This window comes from Monodon monoceros, unplaced genomic scaffold (genome assembly GCF_005190385.1).
Source record: "Monodon monoceros isolate NGI ecotype Baffin Bay Population unplaced genomic scaffold, NGI_Narwhal_1 Super_Scaffold_22, whole genome shotgun sequence".
NCBI classification, from domain to species: domain Eukaryota; kingdom Metazoa; phylum Chordata; class Mammalia; order Artiodactyla; family Monodontidae; genus Monodon; species Monodon monoceros.
The window spans coordinates 33,679,859-33,694,972 of NW_021703779.1; the positions used below are offsets into that span (position 1 = coordinate 33,679,859).

Genomic DNA, 15,114 nt, shown 5'->3' on the forward strand with positions numbered 1-15,114 from the left:
TGATGGGCATTTGGGTTATTTTCATATCTTGGCTGTGGTTAATAATGCTGCAGTAAACACAGGAGTGCCTATATCTCTTCAAAATCCCATTTTCATTTCCTTTGGGTATATACCTAGAAGAGGAATTACTGGATTGTATGATAGATCTATTTTTAATTTTTTGAGGAACCTCCATATTGTTTTCCATAGGGTTGGACCAATTTACATTCGGACCAGCAGTGTACAAGGGCTCCTTTTTCTCCACCTCCTCACCAGCACCTGTTGTCTCTGTCTTCTTGAGGATCAGCATTCTAACAGGTGTGAGATATCTGTTTGTGGTTTTGACCTGCATTTCCCTGCTGAATAGTGACATTGGGCATCTTTTTGTGTGCCTGTTGGCCATCTTGATGTCCTCTTTGGAAAACTGTTCCAATTTTCTGCCCATTTTTTAATTGGATTGTTTGTTTGCTATTGAGTCACTTCTTTATATATTTTGGATGTTAACCCCGTATCAACTATATGATTTGCAATCATTTTCTCCCACTCAGTAGGTTGCCTTTTCAATGTGCTGATGATTTCGTTTGCTGTGAAAAGGTTTCCGAGTTTGATGATTTTTGCTTTCATTGTTTGTCCTTTTGGCACCATGTTGAAAAAAAATCATTGCCAAGTCCAATATCAAGAAGCTTCTTCCCTACATCTTCTTCTAGGAGTTTCATGTTATCAGGGCTTATATTTAAGTCTTTGATCCTTTTCAAGTTAATTTTTGCAAGTGGTGTAAGACAGGGGTCCAATTTCATTTTTCTGCTTGTGTTTCTCCAATTTTCCCAGCACCATTTTTTTAAGAGACTATACTTTCCCCATTGGGTCTTCTTGGCTCCCTTATTGAATATTAGTTGACCGTATACGCTGGAATTTATTTCTGGGCTCTCTGTTCCGTTGGTCTATGTGTCCATTTTTGTGCCAGTGCTGTACTGTTTTTACTAATATGGCTTTGTAGTATAGTTTGAAATCAGGACGTCTGATACCTCCAGCTTTGTTCTTTTTCCAGGATTGTTTTGGCTATTTGGTGTCTTCATGGTTCCACACCAATTTTCGGGTTGTTTATTCTATTTCTGTGAAGAATGTCTTTGGTATTTTGATGAGGATTGTACTGAATCTGTAGATGGCTCAGGGTAGTGTGGGGATTTTAACAATATTAATTCCTCCAATCTGTGAACACAGGATGTCTTTCCATTTGTTGGCGTCTTCATCGGTTTCTTTCAGCAAAGTCTTGTAGTTTTCATTATACAGAACTTTCCCTTCCTTGGTTAAATTTATTCCTAAGTATTTTATTGCTTTTGATGCTATTGTGAATGGGATAGTTTTATTTCTTTGTTAGATGCTGCTTCATTAGTGTAAAGGAATGTGATTGATTTCTGTATGTTGATTTTGTATCCTGCAACTGTACTAAAATCGTTGATTAGTTCCAACAGTTTAAACTGACTCCTTGGGATTTTCTATATATAAGATCATATCAACAGCAAATAGTGACACTTACCTCTTCCTTTCTGATTTGGATGAATTTTATTTCTTTGTCTTGCTTAATTGCTCTAGCTAGGACTTCCACTACTATGTTGAATAGAAGTGTTCAGAGTTGACATCTTTGTCTTATTCCCGATCTTAGAGGAAAAGCTTTCAGTTTTTCTCCATTGAGTATAATTTTTTTTGGGCTATGAATATCTTTTAATTGATACATCTCCAGAGCCATTCCTGCTCCACAGTCCACTATGAGCAAGCCAGGGAAACTACATTATCAGGACAGGATTTCTTTTTTCTTTACTAGCTTTCTTTTGGAGTGGCCTTTTTCCTTTCTTCTTCTTCTTCAGCAAAAACATCTTTTTTATGTTTTTACTGAACCACTTCAGATTCACTCTTCCACACAGTGAGTTTGTTATATGTGGCCTTTATTATGTTGAGGTATGTTCCCGGTCTGTTAAAGGTTTTTTTTATCGTGAAAGGATGTTATATTTTGTCACATGCTTTTCCTGCATCTATTGAAGTGATCGTGTGATTTTTATCTTTCATTTTATTTATTCTTTTTACTTATTATTTATTTCTTTATGGCTGTGTTGGGTCTCCACTGCTGTGTGTGGGCTTTCTCTAGTTGCAGTGAGTGGGGGCTACTCTTCATTGCGGTGCGCGGGCCTCTCGTTGCAATGGCTTCTCTTGCTGCGGAGCATGGGCTCTAGGCACGTGGGCTTCAGTAGTTGTGGCACACGGGCTTAGTTGCTCTGCGCCACTTCCCTGGTGGCGCACAGGCTTAGTTGCTTCCTGGGCCAGGGCTCGAACCCATGTGCCCTGCATTGGCAGGTGGATTCTTAACCACTGCACCACCAGGGAAGTCCCCTATCTTTCATTTTATTGATGTGATATATTACATTTTTTGATTTGCATATGTTGAACCATCCTTGAATCCTAGGGATAAATCCCACTTGATCATGGTATATCATGTTTTTAATGTGTTCTGGAATTCAGTTTGATATTTTGTTGAGAATTTTTACATCTCTATTCATCAGGGATGTTGGTCTATAGTTTTCTTGTGGTATCCTTATCTAGTTTTTGGTATCAAGGTAATGCTGGCTTTGTAGAATAACTTTGTTAGTGTTCACTTCTCCTCGGTATTTAAGAGTCTGAGGAGGAAAGGTGTTAATTCTTCTTTAAATGTTTGGTTGAATTCACTGGTACGCTATCTTGTCCTGGAGTCTTCTGTTTGGGGAGTTTTTTGATTACTGAGTCAATCTCTTGTTATTGGTCTGCGCAGTTTTTCTGTTTCTTCCTGATTTAGTGTTGGTAGGTTGTGTATTTCTAAAAATGTATTTCTTCTAGTTTATGTAATTTATTGGCATATAATTGTTCACAGTAATCTCTTATGATTGTATGTACTTCTGTGGTATCCTTTGCAGTAATATCTCCTCTTTCTAGTTTATTTGAGTCTACTCTCTTTTTTCATAGTTAAGTCTAGCTAAAGTTTTGTTAATTTTGTTTATCGTTTTATAGAACAGCTAGCTATTAGCTTTGTTGATCCTTTCTATTGTTTTTCTGGTCTCTATTTCATTTATTTCCACTCTGATATTTATTATTTCCTCCCTTCTGCTAACTTTGGGTTTAATTTGTTCTTCTAGTTCCTTGAGGTGTAAAGTTAGGTTGAGATCTTTCTAATTTCTTAATATAGTCAGCTCTCTGTATCCATGGGTTCTGTATCTGGGGATTTAACCAACCATAAATCAAAACTATTTGAAAAATTCCAGAAAGGTCTAAAAAGCAAAACTTGAATTTTCTACATGCCAGCAACTATTTATATAGCATTTACATTGCATTTACAACTATTTACATACCATTTACATCATATTAGGTATCATAGGTAATGTAGATATGACAGAGCATATGGGAGGATATGCAGAGGTTATATGCAAATAGTATGACAGTTTATGTAACGGACTTGAGCATCCATGGATTTTGGTATCCAAGTGGGATCCTGGAACCAATCCCGTGCAGATACCAAGGGATTGAGTGCATTATGCATTTGTTGCTATAAAATTTCCTCTCAGAAGTGCTCTTGCTGCATCTCACAGGATTTGATATGTTGTATTTCCATTTTCATTTGTTTTGAGATAATTTTATTCCTCTTTTGATTTCTTTGACCCATTGGTTATGTACAGGGGTGTTGTTTAAAAACGTTTCCACGTATCTGTAGAGCTCTTCACTTTCCTCTTGTTGACTTCTAGTTTCATACCATTGTGGTTAGGAAAGATATTTAGTATGACTTCAGTCTTCTTAAATTTGCTGAGATTTGTGTCCTGTCATATATGTATTCTGGAGAATGTTCCATGTGCACTTGAGAAGAATCAGTACTCTGCTCTTTTTGGATGGAATATCCTGTATATGTCTCTTCAGTCCGTTTCTTCTATAAACTATGGTTCATTTCCAATGTTTTCTTATTGATTTTCTGTCTGGAAGATCTGTTCTTTACTGATTGCAGGGTATTGAAGCCCTCCACTATTACTTTACTCTCATTTATCCCTTAAGACATAATAGTATTTGCTTAATATATTTCAGAACTTAGGTGTTGGGAGTATATATATTTACAATTCTTTTATCTTCTTGATGTATTGACCTCGTTATCATATAACGGCCTTATTTGTCCCTTATTACCATTTTGTTTTGCTTGAAGTCTATTTTGTCTAAGTATGGCTAAGCCTGCTTTCCTTTGGGTTCCACTTGCTTGGAGTATCATCTTCCATCCCTTCACTTTGAGCCTGCGTGTGTCTTGAGAGCTAAAAAGAGTCTCCTATAGGCAGCATATAGTTAGGTCTTATTTTTTTAAAATTTATCCAGCCTCTCTCTGCCTTTTGATTGGTGAGTTCAATCCATTTACATTTAAGGTGATGATTGATATGTAAGGATTTACTACTGCCAATTTTATCTTTTGACTTCTGGTTATTTTGTCTCTCCATTGTTTCTCCTGATAGCCTAATGGGGGGGTTTCCTCTGGCTGCCTTTAAAATTCTTATCATTGACTTTTGACAGTTTTATTATATAATATGTCTTGGAGAAGGTGTTTTTTGCATTGAGATAAGGTGTTCTGTTAGGTTCGTGGACTTGTAAATCCAGTTCCTTCCCCAGATTTGGGTAGTTCTCACCTATTATTACTTTAAATAAGATCTCTGCCCCCTTCTCTCTCTCTTCTCCCTCTGGTATACCCATTCATGTTAATTCTCTCTCCTCTTATACCTGAATCATTTCTAAATTCCTATCCTCAAGCTCACTTATTCTCCCTTCCATCTGATCTGCTCTGTTTCCAATGCTTTCTAATGCATTCTTTTTCTCATTTATTGAGTTCTTCAGCTCCAGAATCTTTGTTTGAAATTCTTTAAAAAATAACCAGTCTCTGTGGTGAAATACTACTTCTGTTCATTAATTTTACTCCTGAGTTCACTGAATTTGCCTTCCTGAGTTTTCTTGCAGCTCATTGAATTTGTTCTTAACAGCTATTTTGAATTCTTTATCAGTTCGATTGCAGTATTCTGTATCTTTGGATTCAGTTCTTGGAGAATTGTCATTTTCTTTTTGTGATACCCTGTTAACTATGGTTTTTTTCATAGTTTTTGATAAAATGTGCCTCTGCTGCTGCGTTTGAAATAGGGAGCACCTGTCTTATTTAGGTAGGGTTTTGTTTACTTCAATTCAGGAGGTTGGTAGTTAAGAGCCTTCCTTTTGTTTTCCAGAAGGTGGCACTATAGCAAACGTTTTGGTTTCTCTTAATGGGCGCCGACTCCCTACTAAGGTTGGGAATGTACATATGGGGGGAAAAAAACGGGGGGGGGGATTTTTTTGAAAAGGTGGCAGCAGAGTGAGGGGATGTGTGCTTAAAATTTGGGGCTTTGGGTGTGCCCATGGGCTGGGAGGGGGGTCTTCGGGGGGGGGGGGTGGATCCCAGAGGTCCATGGGCAGACCTCTTGCTGGCATCTCAGGGCAGATAGCAGGAGATATATTCCTTCAGTTCCCTTTCCCTCACCACAGTCATTGATATCTCTCTTCAGGTATGCAGGGTGTTGCTCAAGAGCAACGGGACCCTCCAGCTGCAGCCCACAGGGACTGACAGCCTTTCACTCACCCCCTTTTACTTCTCAGCTCGTTTGCCAGAGAGGTCACCGCTCGTGCTGCCACTACTGCTTCTGCAATTCCCTTAGCTCTGTAGCCTCTTCTGAGGTCCTATCCACCCACTTTCGTATGCACAGATAGATGGAGTTCTCGGGTGTCCTGGTGTGCTGTGCAGGGGCGCTTTTGTTTACATGTTAGAGGGGAGGAAAAAAAGGAAAGGCTCATGTTACCATGATGCTGACGTGACTCTGGATATGTTTTTTTTTTTTTAAATACCACAGTACACTTATTCTTCAGATAGTCTGTACCTCATTAGGCAAAGTGTCTGTAATATTCTAAGCTCATCAGGAAGACTTGTTTGAAGAAATCAGGGCAGGTCCTTAAACATAAGCTCGTCCTCAAGGCTCGAAGCTTTCAGGTTATGGGCCGAAGGGCACAAGCTGGCTTTTCACAGACAGGAGGCTTTAATGTGGGCTGATATGTTTACTTAATTGTGTGACAAATGATCTTTTGAAACAAACTAGTCATTGGTTAACATTCCTCTCCCAGCCATGTCAGTGACCTTTTATCTGATACATCTGAGGGAGACAGAGGTCAAAGCACCTACTAGTGTGCTTTGTGGGGAAAAAACGTATTTGTAAATGAAATATAACCCTATTCACAGGAGAGCATTCACTGCCTAACGTTCAGAAGTATCAAATCTGCTTCTAGTTTTAAACCTTCCTGTTGGAATTTGGACTTTCCATCATTGATTTTGTTATTTGTTCAGGAATAGGTGGAAATTTCCCCTCAGTGTTTGGCTGGCAAAGCTGAAAGAGTCCAACTCCTGGTTATAAAACTATGACTTTTCAGGCCCAACCTTAGGCAGTTACAAAGGCTTCGCCTGGAAGGTCTCATAAGGAAAAGCTGCTCTCCCAACAGACTGGTATGCAGTCAATGAATCACAGTCACTGGCTGCAACTGTAGCCAAGGACTGTTCATGTCCTTTCACATATTTGCATTCCTAGCCCACGTGATGTTTATTCTTAGGTCTCTGAGGCCTTGGGCAGAGGTCTTCACGTTCCTGTGCTGGGACCTTATAGGAGGAAGAGGGGAATCTGAAGACACTTTTCCCCACTGATTCAGTATCCAGTACTCTTCCACTCCTAGACCCTCGCCCTTCCATGACCCCAGGGTGCATCAAACTGCCACAGCTGGGTGTCCCGCAACAGTGTAACAACCCCATGTCTTTGGTGAGCCACGTGACCTTCAACCGGTGCACTGGTCCACTGGAGAAAACAGAAGATGGAGAAATATACAACGGAATTTCCAGTTTTAGCTTCTTGGTTACACCATCACAGTAAGTGATTAAATTCTTACCTCTTTCATTTTCGGCTTGTTGCTTTAATTGGCTCCTCTGACCCTTCCATGTTCAGCTCTCCCAGCTCAACTGAGCTCCTCCTGACAAGACTCATTTTTCCATTCCTAAAACAAACGCCAAGAATCACAGTCCTAAAACCCATGACCACAGTGAGCAAGTATGGCTAGTGCTTGAAAAAGAAAATGCGTTTTAGTAAATTTGCTCCCAAATATTTTATTAATAAGTTTTATATAAAAAACAAGATAGAGATGTGTCACACTGTAGAAAAGGCATTGAAAGCATGTGTATGGTTGTAGGTTCTATTTTCTCTACCAAATTAACCAGCCATGATGGAGTTAAGAGAGTATCATTCATATTTTTTGGAATACTTCAAAGTACAAAAAGCAGTGTTAATATCTTAAGTGCAAAGAAAGCTTATAATAAAATAGACTTTAAAAATTACAAATAAAAATCTGTACATCAAGGATATTTTCCAGGCCTTCCTGTGTGCATAGCACGGATATAGAAAGAGAAGGGGAACTGCCAAGAGAGGACCCGTCACATCAGGTGTTGCAGGTCTGGCCCATTTCAGCTTGCAGGACCATCTCCTCTTTTCTCAAGGGGAAAGTGTCGATCAAGGTGAAGAGGGCCACAGGCGTCACCAGGGAGACATAGCGCTCCCTGTCCATGCCGTGCTTATCCACTAGCACCATACTGAAGGAGTAGAGTGGGATTCTCAGCAACAGCCTAGGGCAAAGAAAAGAGAAGCCTAGGTCAAAATTGGCTCCCCGAGGGCTCTGGTGGACCCACTAGAGTCCTAGGATGACACTGTGTGCAGAGAAAGGCTTAATACCACAAAGGACTGAATTACCCTTTAGACCCTTGCTACTCAAACCTACTGGATTAGAATCTATATGATGAGTAAGAGCCACCAAAGACTGGTGTGCACGTGACAGGTTGAGTAGCATGGCTTTAGAGTCTAGTGGCCAGGAAGACTTTAGACCTGCAGTGGTGCTATGTACCAATAGGTGCTCCAAGGCATGTATGACAATGCTAACAGAATTTTTCTGTATTGAACTGGAGTCAACCCCCATTCGCAGACTAGGTTTGCACAACCACATACCCACTAGAGTCATTGGTTATCACTGGTTATCAACACAAGTTTTGGTGTTCACAATGGCAGGGGGGTGTGCTACTGGCCTCTAGTGGTTGGAGGCCAGGGCTGCTGCCTAACATCCTACAATGCACAGACCAGCCCTCTCCCCACCAAAGAAAGAATGATCAGGCCCCAAATGTCAATAGTGCCAAGGTTGAGAAACCCTGGCCTAGGTGAAGCTGATTGAAATGACGTTCCAAACACTGTAGCTCTGGCCCATCGAGCTCACAACTGCGTAGAGGGAATCGAACTGGCTCTTCACCCTGGGCTGAAGGACTTGGTTAATTAGAATTTTTTTTATACCTCAATTGCAAAAAGCATTTGAAGTGATTTCAATGGCCTGTTTTTTTTCTATTCTACCCCCATTAGAATTAAAAAACTGTAAAAAAGAATGTATTTCAGTACCACGTTTAGATGAAAAAAGCCAGAGAAAGCAAACAGATGAGATGAGCCCAAGGGAAAAAAGAGCACACTCAGCTAAACTGAGCAACAAAATCTGGAGAAGACACTTTCTTATGCCTTTTATGAGGGACTTTCAAGGAAGATGGGAATACTTTCTATCTCATCCCAGTGGGAAACTAAATTGCTAATCCACTTCTAGTGAGTAGAGATAAAAGCGTTACAGTGTCTGCACTGGTTTCTTGTGGTAAGAAGAGGGGGACCTCAAGAAGTGCATTAATGAGTTTTTGAACATGTAAACGTAAAGCATGAAAGTGAGGTGAGAATGGAGAACTAATCTTCTCTGCCTCTTTAAGAAGAGGAATATTTAGAGTTTGGAGGCAGGGGGAGGAGGGGGAAGTCCTAGGGCAGGGGTGACCCAGGAAAACAGAGAAATAGGAAAGTCTGGAGGGGAAAAAAGGCTATGCAACCTTGTGGTGGCTGGAACCTGTGGGAAAGGACCTGGAGCATGGGGTGGTCCAGTACTTAAGTCAGGATAGAAACCCCCCCCCCCATTGGTGCCACCATCTACCACACGCATTCCTCCTGTGAGCCTTGTGCCCTAACAAAATATTAATGAGGGAAAACTGCCATGAGAGGAGATGAGTGGTCAGGGCAGCAGGCTACCAACAGGTACAGAAATGCATCCACCATGGCTAAGAGACCACAGAAATTCGGGGGATGGATAGACACCCGATGGATGAGGAGTGGTACCAGCCACAGTTCAGAGTTACACAAATGTCAGACTGAAATGAACTCCTGGAGAATCTTCTAGAGAACTAGACAAAAAAAAATACAACCCTCCTCCTCCCATGGACACACCAAATCTACAACTACATATGGAACAATGTTCTCTGCCAGAAAGCGAAAAACTAGGACTCTTGCATATCAGGCAAGTGAGAAGGAAATCACACCGAAGTGGGTAGAAGAGGCTGAGACACAACCCTGTCCAAAAACCTAGCAATACATCCAGCCCCAGTCACTGCCCCCACCCATGTGGAGGGAACTGGAAACCTGGAGTTTCTCCCTGAGGAGCAAAGGGCTCCAATCCCACATCAGGCACTCCAGCTTTTAAGACCCACGCCTGAGAGACAAACCCCAAAATATCTCACTTTGAAAACCAACGGGGCTCACACCCACAAGATCTGCTGGGCTGTCGCAAACTCAGAAACACCCCAAGACACAGTGCAGAAGCATCCGTTTGAAAAGTACCCACACTTTATGTGAATAGGCTCATTTAATAACCTTAAAGCATCAGAGTGGGGCAGGGATGTGCCAGTGGAAGCAGTTTTTCAAACTCTCCCTCCACCTTGCTAAAGCCAGCAGAAACCATCTCTTATCTCTTCTTTTCCAGCAGGTTGCCACCTTTACGTTCCATCTAGCAGAGACATCTTCTTGCATTCCTCCTGCCTTGCTAAATCCAGCAGCACCTTATACATCTCTCTCTCTCTTGCCTGGCTCCAGTGGCCAACAGGCCTTATGCTTGCAGACCCTCAGGACTGCATCTACTTGCTAAGCTGCTGCCTGAGGGTCTGCCTTCCAATCAGCCTGAATCTAGGTGCTGACTAATCCTCTCCATTGGAGCACTAACAGGTCTTGGCGCACCCTGAAACTCTGGGAGCTATTAAAAATAAAATAAGCTATGTTGACAATCACAAAGGTCTGAGAGACAAGAGTTAGGGCAGTGTTGAATAATAAGTTTCATCTCCTACCTGAGGCCACTCCTTCAAGACCAGAAGTGGCTGTTGCATATTCTAATGCATAGAAACCAACAGAGAGCCAAGTAAAATGAAGAAACACATGAATGTGTTCTTCTATACATAAAATAGATAAACATGTAAGATAACCAACATGGACCTACTGTATAGCACAGGGAACTCTACTCAATATTCTCTGATAACCTCTATGAGAGAAGAATCTAAAAAAGAATGTATATATGTATATATACACACACACACACACACACACATATATATATATATATATAAAACTGAATCACTTTGCTGTACACCTGAAACATAACATTGTAAATCAACTATACTCCAATAAAATTAAAATGTAAAAAGATAAGGCGATTGTCAAAAAAAACTTAAGCTAAATAAAAACTCAGGCCAAAATTCAAGCCCCCCCCCCAAAAAAAAAGGTCAAGATGGTGACAGCACACCACTAAACCAAACACAAGACCCTTTTCAGTGTGGGACCTGTGTGCTTGCACAGGTCACACACCCATGAAACTGGCCCTGGGTCTACAAGTCCACCAACTCTTTCCAAACAATGCAACCATGCTAAGCCAACCTCAAGCTCCAGGATATGACAGTCAAGGAATAGTTAATTACAATTCCTAATGCAATGAGGTGTCTTTCTATTACCAATTCACTCGCAGCAAAATAAATGCATAGCAAGTAAAATAGATAAAAAGGGACCTACTGTATAGCGCAAGGAACTATATTGAATATCTTGTAGTGACCTATAATGGAAAAGGAGATGAAAGAACAGAAAAACCTCAGGAAAAAAACTTAATGAAACAAAGATAGGTAATTTACCTGATAAAGAGTTAAAAGTAATGGTTATAAAGATGCTCACCAAACTCAGAAGAATGGGTGAACATGGTGAACTTCAAAGAGATAGAAAATATTAAAAAGTACCAAAGAGAAGTCACAGAGCTGAAGAATACAGCAACTATAGTGAAAAATACACTAGAGGGGTTCAAGGGCAGGTGAAGCAGTGGAAAGTACTGGCAAACTCAAAGACAAGGCAGTGGAACTCACCCAGAGGACTAAAAGAAAAAAGAATTTGTTTTTTCATTAAGATAACTCGAGAGATTTATGGGACGCTATCAAGCACACTGACGTTCACAGTATAGGGATCCTAGCAGGAGAACAGACAAAGCAGCAGAAAACTTATTTTAATAAGGAACAGCTGAAACCTTCCCTAACCTGGGGAGAAAAACACAGATCCAGGAAGCCAAGAGAGTTCCAAAAAAGAGGAACCTAAACAAACCCATACCAAGACACATTATAATTAAAATATAAAAAGCTTAAAGTCATGGAGAGAATCTAACGAGAAAAAACAGCATGTTACATACAAGAGAATCCCATAAAAATGTCAGATTTTTCAGCAGAAACGTAGCAGGCCAGAGGGAGTGAAACCATTTATTCTCCTGAAAGATAAAAGCTTACAACCAAGAATATATTATACTACCCAACAAAATCATTCAGAATTGGAGAGATGAAGAGTTTTCTAGAGAAGCAAACGCTAAGGGGAAGGCCACCAATAAACCAGCCTTATAAGAAATGTTAAAGGGACTTCTTTAAGCTGAAAAGGGCACTCATTAGTCATAAGAAAAAATATCACAGTATAAATCTCACTGTTAAAAGGTAGGTATACTATGATAAAGGAGGCAAGAATATACAGTGGAGCAAAGACAGGCTCTTCAATAAATGGTGCTGGGAAAACTGTACTGCTACACGTAAGACAGGAAAATTAGAACATTTTCTAACACCATATACAAAAATAAAATGGATTAAAGACTGAAAGGTAAGAACAAATCCTATAAAACTCCTAGAGGAGAACACTAGGGAGAATACTCCTAGGGAAAACACTGTGACATAAATCACAGCAATACGTTTTTGGATTTGTCTCCTAGAGTAATGGAAATAAACATAACCAAATAGGACCTAATTAAACTTAAAACCTTTTGCACAGCAATGAAAACTGCAAACAAAATGAAAAGACAACTTATGGACTGGGGGAAAATATTTACAAACAACGTGATGAAAGGTTGATATCCAAAATATACAAACACCTCATACAACACATTATCAAAAAAGACAACCCAATATCCCTACCCAATGGGCAGGATACCTAAGTAGACAGTTCTCCAAAGAAGACATACAGATGGCCAACAGACACATGAAAAGATGATCAGGATCGCTGATTACTAGAGAAATGCAAATCAAATCTACAAAGGAGTTCTCACACCAGTCAGAATAGCCATCATCAAAAAGTCTACAGGGCTTCCCTGGTGGCACAGTGGTTGAGAATCTGCCTGCCAATGCAGGGGACACAGGTTCGAGCCCTGGTCTGGAAAGATCCCACATGCCGTGGAGCAACTGGGCCCGTGAGCCATAACTACTGAGCCTGTGTGTCTGGAGCCTGTGCTCCGCAACAGGAGAGGCCGCGATAGTGAGAGGCCCGCGCACCGCGATGAAGAGTGGCCCCCGCTCGCCGCAACTAGAGAAAGCCCTCGCACAGAAACGAAGACCCAACACAGCCAAAAATAAATACATAAATAAATAAATTTATATTAAAGAAAAGTCTACAAATTTGGGGGAAAGTGTAGACCCATTCATTCTCTAATTGTGGCGGTGGTTTTATGGGTGTATACATATGTCAAATCTTATCACACTATGCTTTAAGTATGTACAGTTCATTGTATGTCAATTGTACCTTGTAATCTGTAAAACTCTTAGGCCATGACTTAGCAAAGTTCTTAAAATATCAAATGTATTGAAGATGAACAGTATGAAGAAATGCAAATGATAATGGCCGGTATTCTCCAGTTATACTAAGTAAAATAAATATGAATATTATTTTCTCAAAAAAAAGTCTACAAATAATAAATGCTGGAGAGGGTATGGAGAAAAAGGAACCCTGCTACACTGTTGGTGGGAATGTAAATCGGTGCAGCCGCTATGTAAAACAGTACAGACGTTCCGTAAAAAGCTAAAAATAGAGTTACCATATGATCTTACAATCCCACTCCTAGGCATAACTCCGGAGAAAACTTTAAGCTCACCTCATCTCATGAAAACACCAAAATCACAACTGCTGAACAACCATCAACAAAAAAACACTGGAACCTACCAAAAAAGATATTTTACATTCAAAGACAATGAAGAAATGACAACTGAACAGTAACAGGGGTGGTTTTGTGACATAATCAAATCCCATACCCGCCAGGTGGGTGACCCACAAACTGGAAAATAATTATATTGCAGAGTTTCTCCAAAAAAAACGTGAGTCCCGAGCCCTACATCAGGCTCCCCAGCTTGAGGGTCTGACATCAGGAGGAGGAAGCCCCAGTGCATTTGGCTTTGAAGGCCAGTGGGGCTTGAGTGCAGTAGCTCCACAGGACTGGGGAAAACAGACTCCACCCTTGGAGGGCACACACAATGTTTCACGTACACTGCGACCCAGCAGAAAGCAGGAACTCCATATAAGCCTGGGCTGTACCTACCTACAAGTCTTGGAGGGTCTCCTGGGGAGGCAGGAATCGGCTGTGGCTCACTGCGGGGGCGGGGGGGGGACCAAGGATACTGGTGGCAGAGGCTCCAGAGAATACTGTCAGAATGAGCTCTCCTAGAGGCCGCAATTTTGGCATCAGGACCTGGCCCCTCTCAACAGCCTTCAGGCTCCAGTGCTGGGACGCCTCAGGCCAAACAAACCAGCAGAGGGGGAATACAGTGCTACCCGTCAGCAGAGAGGCTGCCTAAAGTCCTCAGCCAACAGCCACCAATAAACACACCCCTTGACATGGCTCTGCCCCACAGAGGGACAAGACCCAGCTCCCCACCCCGCAGTGTGCAGGCACCAGTCCCTCACAGCAGGAAGCCTGTATAAGCCCCAGGACCAAACTCGCCCACCAGAAGCAAAGGGAGCAGGCACCAGAAGCAAAACGGAGCTACGATCCTGCAGCCAGTGGAAAGGAGACCACAAACACAGAAAGTTATAAAAAATGAGATGGCAGAGAAATGTTCCAGACGCAGGAACAAGATAAAAGCCCACAAGAACAAGTAAATAACTGTAGATTGGCAACCTACCTGAAAAAGAAAATGATAGTAAAGATGATCCAAGATCTCGGAAAAAGAATGGAGGCACAGATCAAGAAGATACAAGAGATGTTTAACAAAGAGCTAGAAGATTTAAAGAACAAACCGATGAACAATACAATAACTGGAATGAAAAATACACTAGAAGAAATCAATAGCAGAATAATTGAGGCAGAAGAACGAATAAGTGAGCTGGAAGACAGAATGGTGGAAATCACTGTCATGGAACAGAATAAAAAATGAAAAGAAATAAGGACAGTCTAAGAGACTAAAGCAACTAGAAGAAGAAGAACAAACAAAACCCAAAATTAGTAGAAGGAAAGAAAGATCAGAGCAGAAATCAATGAAATAGAGATGAAGAAAACAATAGAAAAGATAAAACTAAAAAGCTGACTCTTCGAAAACATAAACAAAATTGATAAACCTTTAGCAAAACTCATGAAGGACAAAAGCGAGAGGACTGGAATCAATAAAATTAGAAATGAAAATGGAGAAGTTACAATGGACACCACAGAAATACAAAGGATCATAGGAGACTACTACAAGCAACTATATGCCAATAAAATGGACAACCTAGAAGAAATGGACAATTTCTTAGAAAGGTACAACCTTCCAAGACTGAACCAAGAAGAAATAGAGAATACGAATAGAGCAATCACAAGTACTGAAATCGAAACAGTGATTTAAAAACTTCCAAACAAAAGTCCAGGACCAGATGGCTTCACAGGCGA

The 15,114-nt window shown here is 40.9% G+C and overlaps 1 protein-coding gene across 1 annotated transcript in view; it reads right to left on the minus strand.

The window, feature by feature from the left end:
- Positions 1-7,172: 7,172 nt before the first annotated feature.
- SRPX (sushi repeat containing protein X-linked) overlaps positions 7,173-15,114 on the minus strand; it is a 99,866-nt gene continuing 91,924 nt past the window's right edge. The window contains exon 10 of the mRNA XM_029240584.1: positions 7,173-7,705. Coding sequence (XP_029096417.1) covers positions 7,522-7,705 — 184 coding nt within the window. The 3' untranslated portion in view covers positions 7,173-7,521. The remainder of the gene's footprint in view (positions 7,706-15,114) is intronic.